At 40.6% G+C, this 20446-nt stretch overlaps 2 protein-coding genes across 4 annotated transcripts in view; both read left to right on the top strand.

Moving 5' to 3' along the window:
• The window catches only part of abch1 (ATP-binding cassette, sub-family H, member 1), a 35321-nt gene extending 22227 nt beyond the window's left edge, over positions 1–13094 (top strand). For all 3 annotated transcript variants that reach the window (XM_056609520.1, XM_056609523.1, XM_056609522.1), the window contains exons 9-20: positions 690–786; positions 1491–1659; positions 2867–2967; positions 3695–3765; positions 4314–4363; positions 5337–5393; positions 5624–5694; positions 5983–6071; positions 7202–7305; positions 7980–8139; positions 8889–8993; positions 9771–13094. In XM_056609520.1, coding sequence (XP_056465495.1) covers positions 690–786; positions 1491–1659; positions 2867–2967; positions 3695–3765; positions 4314–4363; positions 5337–5393; positions 5624–5694; positions 5983–6071; positions 7202–7305; positions 7980–8139; positions 8889–8993; positions 9771–9877 — 1181 coding nt within the window. In that variant the 3' untranslated portion in view covers positions 9878–13094. The remainder of the gene's footprint in view (positions 1–689; positions 787–1490; positions 1660–2866; positions 2968–3694; positions 3766–4313; positions 4364–5336; positions 5394–5623; positions 5695–5982; positions 6072–7201; positions 7306–7979; positions 8140–8888; positions 8994–9770) is intronic.
• Positions 13095–18794: 5700 nt separating this feature from the next.
• LOC130404783 (uncharacterized) lies at positions 18795–20075 on the top strand. The gene is made up of 2 exons (XM_056609680.1): positions 18795–19038; positions 19255–20075. Exons 1-2 carry the CDS (start codon positions 18835–18837, stop codon positions 19915–19917), a joined length of 867 nt encoding a protein of 288 aa, XP_056465655.1. The 5' UTR covers positions 18795–18834; the 3' UTR covers positions 19918–20075.
• The last annotated feature ends 371 nt before the right edge of the window (positions 20076–20446 follow it).

Raw genomic sequence — 20446 nt, 5'->3', positions numbered from 1 at the left:
CCTCTGCTCCATCATTGGAGAGAGAGGGGTGAGGCAGGGAATTCAGTTGGTTTGCAACCACCTCACCGCTAGATGCCACTAAATTATACACAGTGGACCTTTAATACCATGTGTAACAATCACAGATACCTTCTCATTACTGGCCCTTTTTGTTTCTAAGTGAACTCTAGCCTGCTCCAGCTCAGGCTTTCAGATTTCGAGCCGCATGGGTTGAGACAATATCAATGAAAAAACTAATGTCAGTTATAATCATAAGTAAATGTTCATATTGAATTGTTGTTAAAGAATATACATTTTTGCCATTAACCATTCTTAATGGTCAATTCCTTTTTCCCGGCACAAACGCCCGGTTGAAATATAATGTAGATCATCCCACAGGCTGAAATGGAGAGTTGGGAAGGTCTCATTTTGAAAATGAAATTACTAAATAAATTGTCGACTTAAAATGTTTTAGGCCTGTTAAATGCAGTCCCTTTACCCTGGGTGCTTTACAGGATGTTTATGGTTAAGATGGAGGTGAGCCTTAAGGCACAGCTCCTCCCATCATCCCCTACTTTGGGTTGTGACTGACCTTATGAGCCTTCAGATATAAGTGGCCCCTCTCGCAGTTGGTGGTGTTCTTGAAGATTTCAGAAGTGTAGCTAAAAATGTGCTTTAAGTTGTGTGTGTGCATGTGTGTGTATGTGTAGTGGATTGGAAGGTACGAGCCAGGCATGTGCTTCCCAAGTGGAGGAACATCTCAGCGCTGATGATAAAGACCCTGATACGGATGAAGAGGATGCCTGGGTGAGTTCATGTTGGAGGATCGTTGCAGTACATTTCAATGTCAAACTTTATTTGGCGGAGCCTCTGTATTCTCTGTCTATCTCTGTCTGTCTCTTTCTGTCTCGGTCTGTCTCTGTTTGTTGGCTGATAGATGACCTAGCCATCTATCAGCTATTAGGGAGCAAAATGTGCTGGGAAGTATCTGTTCCAGTAGACACATGCCCTTGTGTTGATGATTTGAGACCTCTACCGGCTCATATCTGAACAATGCACACATCTCTTCCCTGAATTATCAGGGAATTCATCTTGCCTGCAAAGTACAGCTGGCTGAAATGAAACACTTCAGCCAGCTGCCAGCAGAGAGAGGTTTTTTGGGTTGTATGTTTTGAAACTCTTATGCTTTATCTTTCTCTCTTTACAAATATCAGTTAAAAACACACCCTCCTACACATTCCATCGCAATTTATTGAAATGTTGCAAGATACAGCAATGAGAGCTGCTAAACGCTCTGGATATAATCGGCTCTGGATATAATAAACTTGTGGCCAACTGCCCAGTTTCACCGTGAAAGGAGGCATGTTTAACAAAAATCTAGGCTCTTTTGCATGAGCCTTGCTTGATGAGCCTATTCTTGCTCAACATCAGTGGAGGGAAACATCTATTGAACTACTATCCCATAGTAATTCAAATGGATTACAATGTCTTTTTTTGTATTTATCCTCAAGGTCGTTGTGCTTCCAGTTCTTACTGCCGGTCATCCAGATCTCCCTTATGTGTGTGTGCATTGGAGGAGACCCCAAGGGCGTCCGGGTGGCTGTGGTGAACAACGAGACATCCTCCTCTGGCTACAGCCAGCTGCTGCTGGGCTTCCTAGACAACTCCAGTATAGAGCAGGTAGATGTTCAACTGAATAAAAATGAATGTCTCATCAACGTCATCTACATCATCTCATGGGGCATTAATGAGTCACAATATTTGACTCACAAAATCACAATGAGGGGATATCTTTCATTTCATCAAAAAGAAAGAGTTTGGTTGACCCCATATTAATGCTATTATGCTCCTACCTGTAGTTCCACACATTTATTTGGGAATCCCTTGCTGAATCTTTTAAAAGAACCAAAGTGCATTGATTTATCATTCAGTTAAAAGGAGATTCTGTCCTCTATGCTTTGGGTGAATTTAAGAGCGGTTGTGCCTGCTTATTGCATTGCATATGAAAATCTGTATCATTTCACAGTACACTACTGGTGGTGCTGTATATATTATGGTTATACACAAAAGGAATACTCCACGTTTTCATATACAGTCTTATTCTATCTTTAGCCATAAATAACTGACATTATTTAGGGAGACTCCTGTTACAGACCTTCAACAGGGCTTGAACATTGTGAAGTCACATCGAAATGATTTATTCATACTTTGGAAGCATAGGAATATAGAAATGTTATCGGTAGTAATGGTGTTTGGTCATTGTTTAGTAATTTGTAAAGTAGTAATCAGTGTTGTTACGATTGAACGGGGGCAACCCAAGCGCAGACGGATACAACAGAGATTGAATCAAACCAGATGTTTATTGTAGGATGTGAGCGGTATGGAATAAACAGGAGGTGGACAGGCAAGGTGGACAGGTATTTAGAAATGCAAAATTCCCTTATGCCGAGACTGGTTATCTACCAATGTGGTTGAAACAACAATCTGGCGATCAGTGAGTGAAGTAGGGGTTCAAGTAGAAATAAGGACCGGAGATGGATGGCAGGTGTGCAAGACGAACAGGTGTAAAGGGTACACTTTGCCCAGGAGGGAGAGACAGAGCAGTGCACCTGCTGGGTAAGTCCATGGCTGTAACAGTTGTTGCTACACACAACACCAATGATAGCATCTAAATACATGGATGAGAAGATATACATTAATATTGAGATGAGACTTTAATGACAGTTGTATGGCAGAAGATACTTTACTGTTATAAGATCGGACGAGGTTTAATTAGTGTCATATATAAAAAAACATGTGCGTGTGTGTATGTTTGTGTTTTATCTGAGCTCAAAGCTGATCAGTTTCAATGGAGAACAGGACTCTTAACCATGACTCTGAACCCCAGGTACCGCTGAGCCACGCAGACGCCTTCACTGGGATCTACAACGGAGAGTACTGGGGGGTCCTCGGCTTCGGACAGAACTTCTCCAGCTACATGACCAGGAGGTGAGAGAAATGTTCTTTACCACAGACACTATGGAGCTACGTAATTATTCACATAAGAGCCTGCTAGGACAGCATTGTGTTCGGGGTTGCCCAACTTATGCTGTTTCATTTGATAGCATAGCATTCAAATAGCTTGGTTACAGCCACCTATTGGGAAATGAAGTAGGGATGATGAATTAAAGATCATATGATTGATCATTACTCAAATTACATTCTATTCAAATTGTGTCATGGCTCTTTAAATCTAAATGCATGGACTTGCCTTTCCTCAACTAATCTCGACTTGCTTTGCTTTTTGGACTTATGTTGTAACCATTCCTCAACCCATCTATTATATGTATTGTATTTATTGTAGGAATCTTATATGGTCTATCTATTGTATAAATTATACACTGCTATCTATTGTATCTGTTGTATGCATTCTATATATTCTGTCTATCTATAAAATGTATACAATTATATCTATTGTATCAGAACAGAGAATGCTGATACATCTGTAAATTCCTATATACGACATAGCTCTTTGTCAGAAACCTATACAAAGCTGATTAGAATATGTTTTCTGCTCATTAAGGAGCTTTCTCTACAATGCACTACTAGTAGACTGCAGGTATTGGCAGTCATGGGGAAGTCAGCTTATACCTTTGGCTGGTACAGACACGATAAAGCTCACCTGGAACCAGAGGTTCTTGTTGTAATGCTTGTGTCTCACCTTCTGATTGGCCAGGGCTCTCCACCCGCAGGTTTCTAAAGATGTGGTCGATGGAGGCTCAGTACACGTCTGGCTGGACCTGACAAGTAAGTTTGGATCTCTGGGAGAAAGATCTCCTAGCCTTGTCACGTTTCAAAATGTTTCCATTTTATTAAAATCTATGTTTAGAAGTATATCCTGCTAGCTCTAGAGCAGTAAACAGCCGGGAAACAACTCTGATTGTTTCAATTATTTGATCAAAGTCAGCCTTCTTCTTCCCAGGGAAATGCCAAAAACAATCCTTCATCCCGCGCATAATCCTGTTTTTATTGGGAGTGTGCGCATTGATGAGGGGCTGGGGAGGGCTGAGCGAGAGCCCCTTGGTTGGGAGAAAGAATAGAAGTGTAAGGGAAACACCATTGATCACAGATGGGTCCGTTCTCTAGGGCAGGGATACATTTTGTTAACTGAAAAATGACCCGTCTATGTGTGGTACACACTGAATTAGCTTGGTGGCTGGCATGAGCCACTGGTCAAGTTAGTAAGAGCGATATGGACATATCATGTTTATAAAAGAGCTCTCTACCTGGTGTACTACATGTATGAGCTAATAATGTAATATTCATGAGATTGGTGTTTCTATTTCTATCTTTAGATCGACAAATTGCTCTGATGCTCCAGAAGAAAGTCTTCCAGGCCTTTCAGGTACTAAACCCTTACGTCTGGGTTTTTGTGAATGAACAAAATTATAACCGAGATGAAGGAATGAAGTTGCAGTTATGTCTCATATAAGCAAATGTCCGCATAGAAATTACTTGAAACAATGCAAACAAATTAGCATCGGTTTTGAAAACCTCTGTGTTGAAGACCAGAATTGCTATCTGCATTTTACCTACAATTTATATAAATAACATTTTATTCATACCTTTCTTTTACGTGGCCAAACACACATCTGTTTAGTGCTATTGACCAAATTACTGTGGATCAACATCAACCCACTGTTTCAACTGGAATTCAATCACTATGAGATTAAAAAAGAGATTGTTTGGGGTGGAGAGATCTAGGAAGGGGGGGGCTTATTTCCCCATGGTTACGATCCATGGGGACTTTCTGACCCTTGTGCGAGAAGCTTAACCCTCTCAACCACATCTAAATAAACCACTGCTCAGACGGTGCTTCACCACACACACTGTTGCGTTACACTACACGTCCCGCACACCATCTGCTTTATATACAAGTGTCTGGGAAGCTGAACTTTCTATCGTATGCCACAAACAAGCCCTAACAGAGCTCCACACACCCAAACACGCCACCAGTGTAACTCGGACGGAAATGGGCATGACGGAAAAGGCACTCAGACGTCAGGAAAAGAACCGAACCTGCTTGGAACGTTCTCAAACTATTGGCCAAATCTATACTGGCCAAATCACAGGATTTAGCTCTTGTTTTATCTAAATTACGGGAGCAATTGAGTAACAGTGATAAAATGTATTATTATACATTTTTGTTTTTACTATTTTCAAGATAATATAGGACATATTACATGTTTAAGAAATAGCCAAAGAACCCAAGACCCAATACAGTTTTTGGTTCGGTTGCTCTTTAATGCTCATCGTGACATTTAAACACTGCTTATTTACCTGAACCATGGTAAAAGATATGTTCCCTTTATCTACAGGAATTTGTAGATTATGAACTGGACAGCAAGGCCTACATGGTGGCTCTGCCTATTAAGGTAATATTGTCTATTTTCATTGAACTGAATTTTGTCTATGTCGCATTCAAATAACTGCATCGGAAAGATACATATTATTGCAAATGAATGCTCAATCCCTCTTGAAGTCAAGCAGTAAAACATTGAACGTTGTATTCTATATCTAATGCTCCTCTTTGCCCCGGCGTACTGATAGTACTGCATAGAGAAATGTACAGAGGTAGCCAATGTCCACTTTCTGTATCGATCAGATAGAAGAGCCGATCTATGGAAGCCTCAACACTGACTTCACCACCTTCATCACTCCGGGAGCCGTGCTCAGGTCTGTGCGAGACAAGTGAAAATTGCGTCTCGCCTCAAAAAAAATTACCTGATCACGCCCTCGCACACGCTTCACGTGCGGATTGTCGCACGTATGCAAGGACGTGATGAGATCATTTTGCAGTTTATTGTGCGCAGTTCACGCACACTGATGAACTGGGATAAACCAACCATAAAGGCCTTTATGACACTGTTACATGGTGATACAAATATTGCTAGATAAGTGAGCAATTTCTTATGTAAAAAAGAATTGCTTGCAATCGTTTTGTTTATGTCTGTTGGTGTTCAGTATCACCTTCTACCTGGCGGTGGGGCTCACGGCGCTCTCCTTTGTCCTGGAGAGGAAGGAGGGTCTGCTGGACAGGTGCTGGGTGGCAGGTAATGGAACAGGGATCTTAGGATGGACTATGCTGCTAGTAGTACAGGTAACGCAGTAGAACACTTAGGAGGGACAATGCCCTCCTAGGGGGAGTAGTACAGGTACTGCCGTAGAAAAGGAGGGACAATGCTTCCCCCTAGGGGAGAAGTAGACACCGGTGTGTAAAGAACAATGTATTTTGCTATTCATTCATCAACATTATGCTTACTGTTAGTTTACAGGTTAATAATGACTTACCCACTCTCATTAAGGGAACTTTCATCTTTCCTGGTTTCAGTTTAATGTCCCTAATCTCATTTCCAAACAAAGAAACATTTATTAATAATTGAAATTCACTATTGTCTTATAGCACAATTGTTAAATATGGTGGATGAGGTGAGTCACCAGGAGGGTCAGTCTGTATGGCAGGGAAAGCCTTGGCTCATTGTTCCTGACCACACTTTTTCCACCAAACAACCTCCGCCCACTGCCTGACTGACGTGAAGACCTCCATGTCCAGTCGACAGGAAACTAAATGTACTTTGACAATATTGATACTATTCTACATGTCACAATAAAGACAGTTGTACATTTCAGCGGTGTCAAGGACATGTGTTGCTACCGTAGTGTGCTGCTATCCAATTCGAAGATTTGAAGACAATTCAAAGGCAGACCCTTCATTTAAAATGATATGTAAAGGATGTGGGACTAATTGAGGCCAATGTTTGTGAATGGTCAGGCTTATGATTAGCACTATTGGTAAATTGATGTGAGGTCATTCCTACAATTGTAGATATCTCACATTAATAACAACCAGCTATGAATCATGTGTGCATCTATAAAATGAATGGCAAACATTTGTTTTCCCATCTTTGACTGCAAACTTAACAACAGTAAAACAAAGCTAATTTGAAAGGATGGATTGGTTGACCGGGGACTTTAATTAAAAAAATATTTAATTAGCATTGGGATATATCCTTGTTTATCATGACCTCATGAGCTTTTCAGATTCAGGGTTGTGAGATTCCTTGCATAGAGAATAAATCCTATTACCCGCCTTGTCCATCTGTTATGTAGGTTTTCCTACACAACAGAAACATATAATTTTTTTTTGTTTGACTATTTGTTTCTCCACCTATTTCTCTGTCAGGTGTGAGCTCTTTAGAGACGATGTTGGCCCATCTTCTGTCTCAGCTGTTTGTGATCAGTGTCCAGATCCTTCTCATGCTGCTATTCGTCCTCTTGGTTTTCAAGGTAATACAAACACACAAAACACTTGCACCGCTCTCAAGGAGTCAAACTCATCATATAACAAAACCAGAAGACACCCCAGTAGGAGCACAGGGCCCTGGGTGTCCCTGGATTAGAGCCATTCTGGAGTGGGTGATGTCATGCTTTTTCGTCTTTTCCCTTTGCTTTAGACTGTTATATGATGTATGGACACATGTTTTACGTCTGCTAAGCTAGAAATATCTAAATCCGAGCCAGGGGGAGTATTCGCGGCTCATAAAGTGTGTGAAACAGCTAGTTTGTGCTTGTGAGTGTGACGTCAGACTGTGCAGTGGGCGGTGCTGAAGTGCAGAAGTTCCGCCTCCCGTCACCCGCAATGTTTACAACTTCTCGGGGGGGGGATTTGCAGACGCACGTGGAAAGCGTTCGACGAATCGCAACAGAGTGGGCGTGCTGACCAATCACAGAAGACTGGGCTACTCGGGAGGCGGGACCTTAGAGCAACATGATACAAAACAGAATGTTTTTCAAAGAAGCTGAAATTGGTTTTCCAGAAATGAAAAGTGTGAGAATATTAGGGGGTATATATAACATGCATGCATGTAACCCTATTCTAGTAGTACTCCCAAATGCAATTATTAACCCTAGAAAAGCCTCTTCAAGTGCTATCTTCTCCTTCCCGGTCTGTGCGGCTCCAGATCCCTAACGAGGGCTCTCTGATGCTGGTGGTGGCCCTCATCGTGCTGCAGGGCGTTACTGGCATCGCCTTCGGCCTGGTCATCTCCGCCGCCATCGACGACGAGCAGAGTGCCAACCAGGCGGCCTTAGGCGTCTTCTACCCCAACCTGGTGATCAGTGGTACGTTACCAGCACGCTGTGGGCTGAACGATCTATCGTTTTCGACCGAAAATCGCGATCTCAAGCATTACGATTTTGGGATCGTCAAAGCTGCGTTTTTTTTTTTTTTTTTAATTATTTTACAAAAGTGCAATTATTTTGATGCTGATGAGCCATTGAAGCAAGTTTACTTAAGAAAGAGGGCTCCCTTTTTATTTGACTTTTTTGGTTGTTGTTTCTTAGGTACTTGAATAAACAGTCTTGCATTTGAAATCTGTTGCCAGCAGTTTTCATTATTGCATTACCTTAATGGAATTCATTGGCTATATTAATTTATACTGAAACTTGATTTAAAGAAAATAAATCGTGGTTGAAATCGAAACCGCAATCTCTACCAGAAAAATCGCAATTTCAATTTTTTCTTAAAATCGTTCAGCCCTATTGGTACTCATGTTTCAGTCGAGCACACTCAGATCAAGTCAGACTTTCTTTGAATTGACCAGATCCTGTTCATATAGTATTTGATCTGTGCATTCATATTGCACTTACTGCCAGTTGTCCCTTGTGATCGTTCAAGCTGTATTTTGATATGGCTTTGCATGTAGGTCTCAGAGTTTACGCTTTCGTATGTAAACTCACAGAAGTGTTTTTCTGCTTCTTGCTTTTCAACCAAACACAAGCATTGTTTGGTCCTGGTGAATTGTGTGTCTAATGCTGGGCTTAGGGGTGATCTTGCCTGTAGAATGTCTAATGGTTCCTCCCTGTGTTAGGGGTGATCTGGCCTGTGGAGTGTATCCCCTACCCTCTGCGCTACCTCAGCCTGGCGCTGCCTCAGACCTACGCCTCAGAAGCACTGCGCTGCATCATGTATAGAGGTAACCATCACAACGCACAGTGTACGACCCACGCATTACACAACATATGCCTGTTTTACACAACACAGTGTACGACCCACACAGTACAAAACACATGCCTGTTGTACACAACACACAATGTACAACTCACACAGTACACAACACATGCCTATTGTAGACAACACGCAGTGCACAACCCACACAGTACACAACACACACAGACACACATACACAGGTTACACACTCTTACGGAACCATCACATGGTCGGAGATGGTACCAAATAACATGGAGGCTGAAGACAATGGGCTGCGTTGAAAACAATGAATCTATTTAAACATTGCTTTAGACACATGGCGGGATGGTTATTAAATCAACAAAAGAAAATAGAACAAACAGCATCGTTTGATAGAGGCAATTGGTCTACAGATCAAATACGCTACCAAACACATAAGGTAGCATATTTTGATAGGGGAGCATGATTCGATAGACTCTGTTCTGCTAATGTATGCTCCCTTGTCATAGTACTATCGTTAGTCTAGAAGGACATATCGTACCACTACGGTGAGAAGAGAGAGCTACGATGGTACGTCCTGGTGAAAAGGATTGACTAGGTCGCTACCTAGAGTGCTGAACTGCTGCAAATGATGGTTGCGGCATGAATAATTCCAACATACAAAATCCTAATCAAGGACACCACTAATCTATATTAATTCTATGTATTGTATCATTCATGCTTTAAAAAAATAGATGAACCCCTATAACACCCACATTTTTATGCATCTCCATTCTTGCAATAGGTTGGGGCCTAGGTCACATGATGGTGTGGCGCGGTTTTGCGGTCACGTTGGGATGGAACACCTTTTTCCTCCTTCTGGCCACCATCATCCTGAAGCTCAGGACGTGACAACCCAGCCTTCAGGGCAGCCTGGACGGAGGGCATCGGTGTTAGCCTGTCTGGTAAGGACAGGGAGGAGGAACGTTGGGACAGGGAGTGTGGGGGTTATAGAGTGGCCCAATGACCATCATTTTCCGAAACAAGCTTGAACCAACACACAATTGCACAAGCATGCACGTATATTTCCTCTTTTTATTCCACATATCTTTTCATATGAGTGAATTCACAATTTCATTGTATTATAGTTGAGAAGTTACATTGCATACTTCACAGAATACGAATTGAACAATTGACATGGACAGAAAGTCGGACAGAATGTCACTTGTTTGTTTGGCACTATTTAATCCCCCCAGAATGCACTGCGCCTAAACTCAGGGCAAGGGACAATATTGTTTACTCCAGTGCAGATATTATCCAACCTTAACCTAGTAATAAATACAAGTGCACCTTTAGTCTTACACAGAAAGGGACAATTTATATGGATGTATCAGTGGTGTGATATCAGATTATATTCAGTATTGTAAGGCATGGTTTTGGCAACATAGTTAGAGCAAAACAGTTATGGGTCAAAAGAAGAAAATAGAATGACCAACAAGGTGTATATTCCAGCTTATCCTCCAAAATAGATGCAAATGTCTCTCTTGCCACCTCTTTATTGTGTTCAGACCTTCTCTATGGTGGCTGCATCTTGTACAAGGTACCACTCTGTTCATTCTTTTGAACTGATTCATGATTCAAGAGGTTGCAGGTATCAAAATACAACACAACACACGTTGTGTTGTATTCGATGCCTGAAATCTCAACATGCTAAATGCTACCCTTGTGATTTGGTGCCACATTCTGGCAACAAATTAAATGAATTGCCTCACCATGGTTAACATGAATAAAAAATATAGAATATTCAAACTCTCATGGTTAGAACAACACACACAAAAGGGGATTTTAAAGTGGCACGACACCCAGAACAAATGCAAGGGCTTACATCAGTGGGACAAAGTTTGAAATAGATTAGCTAACAGGGGCCAAGCACAACACAACCATATAGCTTATTTACACCTGCAGTCCCTGTGCAGGAAGATATTAAAACAATGCAGAACAATAAAAAACAATACAATACAAACTATTAAAAATAACACAATAGGTACAATGTGCTCAATCACCATTGTGTTACCTCGGTTGGTGATGGATAGACTTAACAAACATTAATTAACGTGTTTGTTGTCTCTTCTGTACACTTTTATAATGCAATCACTGTGCCATCATGAAGTATTAACTTTGTAATATCAGCCATTTCTGTCTCCTTCAGCCATGTTTTGAAAGGGATTTGTGAATGCCTAAGAAAGTTGCTTCGTCTCATGCACTGATCCTGCTTACTCTAATAATTAACATATGCTATTGCTTATCATTTTCCAGAATTGGAGAAATTGTGTTGTTCTTAGAATTATTTTATTTGGGATTGTTCTGTATGATTTCATTTGAGGGCTGAAGGTGATTATGTTTCAAGCAACGTCATCTGAAGTTTGAGGACACAATCATCTGAAGAGTATTTACTGTTGATATGGTGTGACTCCTGTGCTGAAGACTCTGTTGTATAAACAGTATATATATATTTATAAAATCTGTATTACATGGGTGCAGCTAGCTCTGGCGGGACACTCTAGTCATGTGCCCCTATCAGCTGACAGCTAACGCTGTCAAATGAAACGCACGCCCGCTGATAGGCGGTCAATTGAAGACCTTCCATCTCAAACACAGTCTGCAAAGTTAACCACCACCCATCTTTCACTTGCTTGTTCTGCTCTGTATCACATACTACCTCCACAATGGGTTGAGATATCTGATGTACACCATGGGGGATGTATCGCGCTCCCTGTAGTCATGTATGTATGCAGTTGGTATTCAGTATCTGACATCTATATGTCATGTTTTAAATCCTACAGCAGGGAGCACCAGAAAAGGATGGAACCAAACCGAAAAACTAAAGTGTGTTACCATTTCATGCAATAAATGGTTAAATCTATGAAACGAGTGATTCCTGAAAGAAATTGCTGTATGACGTTCTTTTAGTTATTGTATAGCTTTACATTTTTCCAAACTGACAAGTTATGAGCACACATGTTTATTTTTTGTATGTTTTAACGTGCAATCCCTAATATGGAGAGAGTCTACGAAACAAATCATGTTATGATTCAGATAATATACATAATAGTTGTGAAGGGATGTATAACACATTGATGTGCTATATTTTTCCAAATTGCATGTATAGCACATTGATGTGCTATACATAATTCAGTGATTGATCACTGCATTATTATTGAATACTGCATATTTGAATGCTTGTTCCGAGTGGTGACTTCATTCAGCCCTAAAGAGACGAAACATGGCCGGTGTGTCTGAAATTAACTATCATGTCCATATGTGGCCTTGTTTAGGTTAACCATTACCTTGTGGCTGCTCCAATCAGAGAGCTGCATACCCTTCAGCCAATGGCAGTGGGTGGTGAGCAAACTAAAAACATTAAATACAATTATTTGCAGTGACTCAGCAATTAAATCAAATTACAAGCCTATTAGAAAAATATTGACCCGGTTGCACCCATCTTTTAGTCACAAATGAAAATGTACAAATTCTTGAAGTATACCATATTGTATGCCATTACCACACACTTTTGCCAGCAAATAATATAAATAGGCTACGTCATTCCGTAAATCTTTGTTGGAATTGTTACAATTTGCAGATAAAAAAGACCTTTGAAAAATGTGTTGTAGAACATAATGTGGGTTTACTGTCATAAAGTGCCAGAAAGTTGATAATATAATTGACTCTTATCTGTCAGCATTTTACTGTCATTGTTATTTTTATTCTCTAGATATTTCGCTAGTTTGCCTTTGTTGTCTTATTAGTTCCACCCAAGTTATTTAGTGGATTTTGAGAATCTGTTTTTTTTCTTGTGTGTTGTCGTGTATTAAAGGTGTAAAGATTTGAAGGTAGAATATGTAACATTTCTGCATTAAAATATCAAAAAACGTCTAGAATCACTCTGTTATATATATTTGGGAGTTTTTCATTATCACAGTGGTTTCCAACAATGTTCAAACTGTCGTGTATAAAACCCACCGCCTAAGATGTGTGTACATTAGTGGTGTCGTTGGGGTTGGTCCTTGATTAGGATTGTGCATATTATAATTAGTCATGCCGCAACCATCATTGGCAGAGGTCGGGAAGGCCTAGGGTTGAATGATCAAGGCTTTATTGTTACCGCAGAGAGTAACATCACCTGACTTGGTTTGCAAAGAACTCGCGAACAGTCTCGGAGCTCCGTGTTATATCCTAATTGTGTGGCCTCCTCCAAGATGTCCATGGCCAATCATAATGCTCTCGTTCACGCGCACAATGTCCAAAAATACATTCCATACAGTAGGCCTAAGTACGTACAGAAGGGTTACATATTATACATTAGAAGTGAGGTCCTTCATTAAAATCCATTCATCGCCTTGTTTATTAACCTGATCTTAAATCTCCATGACTTACCACATTTTGGAGGAGCCCTGTGAAACCAATATTGATTTAAACAGTAAAATATGCATTTGTAATAGTTAACAATGGCACTTTATTTGTCTGTGGCATATACAGTCATAATCCTAAAGCTGGTAGTGTCTGATTTTAACCGGGGTATGGATTAACCTAACACCAACTTGGAGCCTATTCTAAAACCACAGACGAGAAACCATTGGAGGGCGTTTCCTCTCACCGTGACGTGAGCCAGCCGTCTTTGAGGGGCCACTTATACTTAAATGAGGGGGCTGGGGGTACATCTTTTGCAACACGTGAATGAGGAGCACATGTGTCCCTCAGAATGCAAGCACATGTTGACCAAGGAAAGCCAGGTAATATCAAGTGTTTAACATTTTGCTCCGTTGTAAATATATTTACCCTATATTCTTGTATTATTCATGCTATAAGTTAACCTTACTTATACTTGCATCTAAGTGAACTGAGAGATAGACTGATGTCATTGGCTACAGAGGGTTGTCTGTCTGATCCTATGAGCTGTTGAATAACAGCTCATAGGATCAGCTGGTACATTTCTTTCCACTGATATATATCAATATTTGGAAAATATCCTTTTAAACCTTCATTATTTTGAATGTTCTGCAGTGTTACAGTCCGTTACATTTGTTTGCATGTCAATGGCGTAACATCAGGGCAAACACACAATAGAGACCTCATTTATTTATTTGATAATCAATATTTAGCTTACTACGATGTGCTACCTTGCTAAGTGGCTCATGCCAGCCACTAAGCTAATGTGTAGCTCATACAAAGAATTAACTTTTTTTATTTATGTGTATGTGAGGTCGTTTATATCTGTAGATAGTGTGGGGTGGTTTACAGCTGTAGATATTGTGGGGATGTTTACAGCTGTAGATCATGTATGTGGGGTAGTTTACAGCTGTATATAGTTTGGGGTAGTTACAAGCTGTAGATAGTGTATGTGGGTTAGTTTAAAGCTGTAAATAGTGTGGGGTAGTTTACAGCGGTAGATAGTGTATGTGGGGTAGTTACCAGCTGTAGATAGTGTATGTGAGTTGTTATCAGTGTTTGAAATTATCACACCAAAATGTCTTTGAGAATGAGCCTGTTGAACCTACATTTAATAAGTTATCATATATATTACAATGTTTCCTGCAGCATTAACTCTACAACAGTAATAAGCACATACATAACTACATGGCCAATAGCCAATACTAAATACAGGTTAAACTGACTAATTATTGACTTTAGCCTACATAATACAGGTTAAACTGACTGTTACGGACCCTCTTTATTTTCTTCAGTTTATATATGCACTCTAGCATCCCCTGCTGGTGCTATTATGTTTTGTGGAGTATTTTCTACCAATCACCTGTTTGCAGCTGCCAACTTGCAGGGAGGTCATTCGTCCCTTAGTAGAGGGTTGCTCAGGGCCCCTCCTCCCTGACTCATGACACCTGTCAAATTTCCATCTACACACAATTACACCGGCACCCCAGTTCTCCCACTACAATCGTCTTTCCTTTCAAAACGTCTCCAGAATTAGGTTTGTTGGTCTAAGAATAAATACAACAATACAGAACAGAATGACGTATGAACAAAAAATATTTATTGAGCTTATATGAAGCGTGCCATCACATCCATATATTGTCTGGACTGGTCCTGCTGCTTCAAATCGCTTGTTTTGTTTCATTTTACTCAAACTTTTGTCAGGCACAAAGTTAGGCGAAGTCTGGCAAGCAAGCAAAACAGGCCAAGTGATGCACGCCCCATTTTTTCCCAGAAGGATAGTTAGGGGGCGATCCAAAAGAAACAAAATGTTATGTAGAATGCCTTTAGCAACCTATAATGGGCTCCATACACTTTTGTAGGTCAACCAAAAGTTAAATAAAAAAATGGATTCCAAGGAAACAACCTTCTCACCATTTTCCTCCAGCTGATTCTCCATGGGGCGGTCAGGGACCACAGTCTACGGCAGGGTGGATTGCTGTCAGGCCCCTCTCCACGTTCACGCTTTCCAGATCATGGAAAAATCCAAGTCAATTCAGATGTTTTTTTCTTTGACTATTATTCAAAATTATAATTTGTGAGAGTATAGTCAAGGTGGAAACAATAATGGTTCTTTGTAAGTTTACAGACCGTGTAATGTTGGCCTGTTGCGTCCTGTTACCTTAGAACCTATTATCTATAGCAGTATTCTAGCCAGAATACCGAGCCAGAATTTTTTTTTTTTTTTTTTTATTTAACCTTTATTTTTCCAGATAAAACATTAAGAACAGTTTCTTATTTACATTATTGATCTGGTAGATGAATCTGTAGAGTCTGTAGTATCGCCAGAGTGGAGGAGGGACAAATGTGTCAAAAGACTCTGTTGTCAACACAGACTTAAGTTTATGGCTTAAGGAATGTTCACTGTAGATAAACATACTGTACCACGGTGCAGAAGGACTACTCGTACTTCTGCAACAGCGACAAACTAAATCAACACAAGAACACATGCTCATTCATCTGGGGTAGCCAGTGTGTGCCTGGCCTGTGATCCACTAAACATTATGTCAACACACAGCTGCACATGGTTACTGTCGCTTTGACAGCATGACAACACATCCCTGCACAGTTCCTCAGACCGGGAACAGCACAGTGTTATTTAATATTTGCTGAGTTTGAGCACAGCGTGTGTCTATGACATAACCCTGTCACACGGAGGACTCTCTGGTACCAGCTGACCTCCCGGCTCCTGCAGAACACAACCCTGCTGTTGCTATGTTTGGGTCCTTGCGCCTAGTAACCACCACACTCCTCTTTAGAGGGCTTGCCCTGTGTGTCACACACAACATCTTTATTCACATTATGTTATTTTTTTATTAAATAAAAAAAATTAACTGCAATACTGCATTATTCTTTCATTGTAGGGAGTCGGCAAATGGCGGCCCGTGGGCCATAAATGGCCCGCCAGACATAATATCTGGCCCGCCAGACATAATATCTGGCCCGCCAGACATAATATCTGGCCCGCCAGACATAATATCTGGCCCGCCAGACATAATATCTGGCCCGCCAGACATAATATCTGGCCCGCCAGATTATTCTGAAGTTATATGATTTTATTTTTTATTTTTTATCGAATATCTATATCTGTTAGCTTAAATGTAAAGGGCCGGATACAGTGAACTTTTTTTTCTTTCACAACCGTTTTTGAATCTAATTGTATCAAATACTGCTACTACTCCCGGAAGGTTAGAGACACACTCGTCACGGTCACTCCCAAGCTGCGAGGGGCTGAGCGGGAGTTATTGGAAACTATGAAATATTAAATGACACGGAACCCCCCTCTGTAGGCCTATATACAACAACCATGGCGACCCAAAATTACGTATTTTTGTGTGATACTGCAAGCAGAGAAAGGAGCTGTTGACAAAAGTCCACAAAAGATTTAAGACGCCAAGCTCTGAGACTTTGCTGTTTAACGCAAGTAGAGTCTCTGATGAGGCTACTTCGCCTACAGCTCTTATAAACTGAGATTTATGTGTGTGCGCAGTCAGTCAGCACCCGCCATTGTGTGTGTATATGTGCGTGTGCGTGTGTGCACACAGTCAATCAGCACCGTGGTGTGTGTGTGTGTGTGTGTGTGTGTGTTGTGTTGTGTTGTGTTGTGTTGTGTTGTGTTGTGTTGTGTTGTGTGAAGGGTTTTAAGAGTGGTTGGCTGCTTTTTTAGATGCGCACTACTGCCCTCTCTCCACCATAAGGCCTTTCTACACTGCCAAGCCGGTTCGGTCGAGGCTTGGCACGGCGCGGGGGTTCTTGGTTCACTGGAGAAGGCGGGGCTGCGCACGGAGTCTAAACCTCTTTCAAATAATTTGCATATTCCCAAATGTTAATATTTTTTTATGAATCAAGATAATAATAATAATAATAATAATACATTTAATTTAGAGGCGCCTTTCAAAACACCCAAGGTCACCTTACAGAGCATATATTCATCATACATTTAAAAAAAACAAAACAAGACATTGTGGAAAAAATAAATAAATAAATAAATAAATAAGTAAACATAAGCAATAAGAAATAAATAAAACAAAAACAAGACAAAACAAAACAAAAAAAACAATCAAAACAGTGATCAGTTAGACGTTGTGTGCGAGTTTGAACAGGTGAGTTTTGAGTTGTGACTTGAAGACAGGTGAGTTTTGAGTTGTGAGTTGAGATACTCGCATGCAAGAATGACTTCACGTCTGAGTGTAGGCTACAAACGCGATTAACTATTTACAAGTGCAAAAACAGCAACATATTCTTTATTTTGCTAACCGCTTTTGGTTTAGGGATGGGTTAGGGTTTTTTATCCCGACAAAAGCCTCTTAAGGAAAGTTGCTCTGCGTCTCTCTCGTAGATCGCACCATCTTTCAACGTCTTTGTTACCGTTTTTCTCAGTCGCTTTGGTTCATTTCTCAGATCAGAAATGAAATTCTCAAAACTACCTGTTCAATCTTCACATCAGTGTGTCACTTGTGCACATGAAAAAAAGTTTCTAATTTATTTGAACACGTTGCAAATGCTTTGGTACATCCATGCACATGGTTATGTACAATTCTCTGCTCTTTCCTACATTATATTGATAATGCTTATGTCATGTTGATCAAAATGTATTGTAATGGTCTCTATGGAATAGTCTCATCCCCACAACATTTGGGGATGAGTTCATTGCATAAGTCTTTACATGCAAAATGGTTGAACAAGTTTTCATAATATGTCAAGCATATTTATATACATTTCTCTACACTGGCATTAGACTCTTTTTTTTGTTATTTTGTCTAAGTCTGTCCTGAATTGGTCAATTGCCCCCAGGTGAATCTAGACCTTCTCTAATGAAGGGAAATGTTTGAAGCGTTAGATCAACCAATGATCAACCAGTTTTACTGAAGTAGTTTAAAGGTGCATCTCATCAACAATCAAGTATATATATAGCTGGAGCACAACACAATGTTACAATGTTTGACAATGGAAGGACAAGGAATTGGACGGGGTCAACAGAGAAGAGGAAGAGGAGTGAGGCTGCGTGGCAGAGGAGTTGGGAGGCACAACAGAGGAAGAGGCAGAATGAACATTCCTGATGAGATAAGAGCCACACTTGTAGACCATGTTATCAATCATGGGCTTACAATGGCCAAGGCTGGTCGAAGGGTGCAGCCAAATGTTGGGAGAACAACTGTGTCCTCAATCATTCAGACTTTTCGTCAAGAGAACAGACAGTAATCTAACGATAGGCACTGTACTGTATACTTTCTGTAATGCTTCATATTACAGTAAAGTATTCCTCTTGCATTTTACAATATTCAGTAAGTACTACTTTTTTTCCACATAGGATGGCAAGACAACCTCACAGGGGTGGCAGAAGGCCCCTTTTCCCACCTGAACAGGAGCAGGCTATTTGCACCATGGTTGTAGAAAACAATGCCATAAGACTAAGGGAGATAAAGAGTGCCATTATAGAGGACAACAACATCTTTGAAAACATCCAAACAGTCAGCATCTCAACCATTGACAGGTTGCTGAAAAGACACCAAATGAGTATGAAGCAGCTGTACAATGTTCCATTTGAAAGAAATGGTGAAAGAGTGCTGCGCTACCAGTATGTACAGGTAAAACATGTATGAGCATGCAGTAACTTTACCTCACAGTAAACAGTACAACATCGTATAGTGATATACAGTACTGTAAGTGTGACCTTTACACATTTGCTATGGCTGTAGAAAAGAAGATGCGATATGTGCTGTATACATTTGATGTAACTGTATCTTGTCCAAAATGAAAATGCATGTAATTCATAAAACTAATTTTGTGTCTTCTGGATATAGCGTGCAATGGAACTGGAAGCAAGTGAACCAACGCACAACTTAATCTACGTAGATGAGGCTGGATTCAACCTAACGAAACACAGAAGGCGTGGTCGAAATATCATCGGCCACAGAGCTACAGTTGATGTGCCAGGCCAACGGGGCGGGAACATAACTATGGGTGCTGCTATCTCTGAGAATGGTGTGCTAACGCATATTCCCCTTATTGGGCCATACAATACAGTGCGTCTTGTCACCTTTTTAGACACACTCTACAGGGATCTCATCCCTGAACCAGAGAGGGGTCAGATTGGAGATGACTTGCCAAAGTACGTGATAGTTTGGGACAATGTTAGTTTCCATCGCTCCAACATCATCAGGCAATGGTTTGCGACCCACAACAGGATGCTGATGGAGTTCCTCGCACCCTACTCCCCATTCCTTAATCCCATTGAGGAATTTTTCTCAGCATGGGGATGGAAAGTTTATGATCACCAGCCACATTCACAGATGACCCTTCTGGCTGCCATGGATGCAGCGTGTGATGACATCACAGCAGACGCCTGCAGAGGCTGGATAAGACACTCTAAAAGATTCTTTCCACGCTGCATCGCAAGAGAAGATATTCGTTGTGATGTGGATGAGAATTTGTGGCCCAACAGACAGGAACGTCAGGAGGTGTAGGAAGACTGCACTCTAATTCCTACAGTACTGCATGTACAATTTTCCCTAGGGAGATTATCCTATGTTCACGTTTCTAATTTTGTTTTTTTTGTTTTTTTCTTAGTGCTATGCAGTGTTGTCTTTTCCTTTCTGTATCACAATGACATGGTCTCTCAATAAATTACAGTAAAATCTTAAATGTGAATCTTGTACAGTCTTTTGCAATCAATCTCCCACATACACATACACTTACAATTTACAATAATTGTCTTCAAAACTTCAGCCATAGTTTACATCAGAACATCCCTCCAGAGTACACTGTTATGTTGACAACATGACTAAGCAATTTGACTGTCTTATCCGTAGACAATGACACAAGGACTTGTCATTCTGATGGCACTGACATGTTCATTGAAACAGATATTTACTTTTGAGAGATGAACTAGGATTTTTGAGCAAGAGACTGGCTTTTGCAGGCAATCCATGGTGTTTTGCTATTTGAACACATTGTTTTGAGAAATGCACTTACTGCTTTGCAAATTTCATTTCT

Source organism: Gadus chalcogrammus, chromosome 15 (assembly GCF_026213295.1).
Source record: "Gadus chalcogrammus isolate NIFS_2021 chromosome 15, NIFS_Gcha_1.0, whole genome shotgun sequence".
NCBI lineage: Eukaryota > Metazoa > Chordata > Actinopteri > Gadiformes > Gadidae > Gadus > Gadus chalcogrammus.
The sequence above is the reverse complement of the archived record's forward strand: the minus strand, read 5'-3'. Positions and strand labels throughout refer to the sequence as shown.

What these genes read in the sequence shown, in the direction of transcription:
- LOC130404783 (XM_056609680.1), top strand. Translation starts at nt 18,835, where the DNA reads ATGGTTGTAGAAAACAATGCCATAAGACTAAGGGAGATAAAGAGTGCC. An exon ending in TGCGCTACCAGTATGTACAG is followed by an intron (nt 19,039 to 19,254) that starts GTAAAACATGTA and finishes TTCTGGATATAG; the next exon opens with CGTGCAATGGAACTGGAAGC.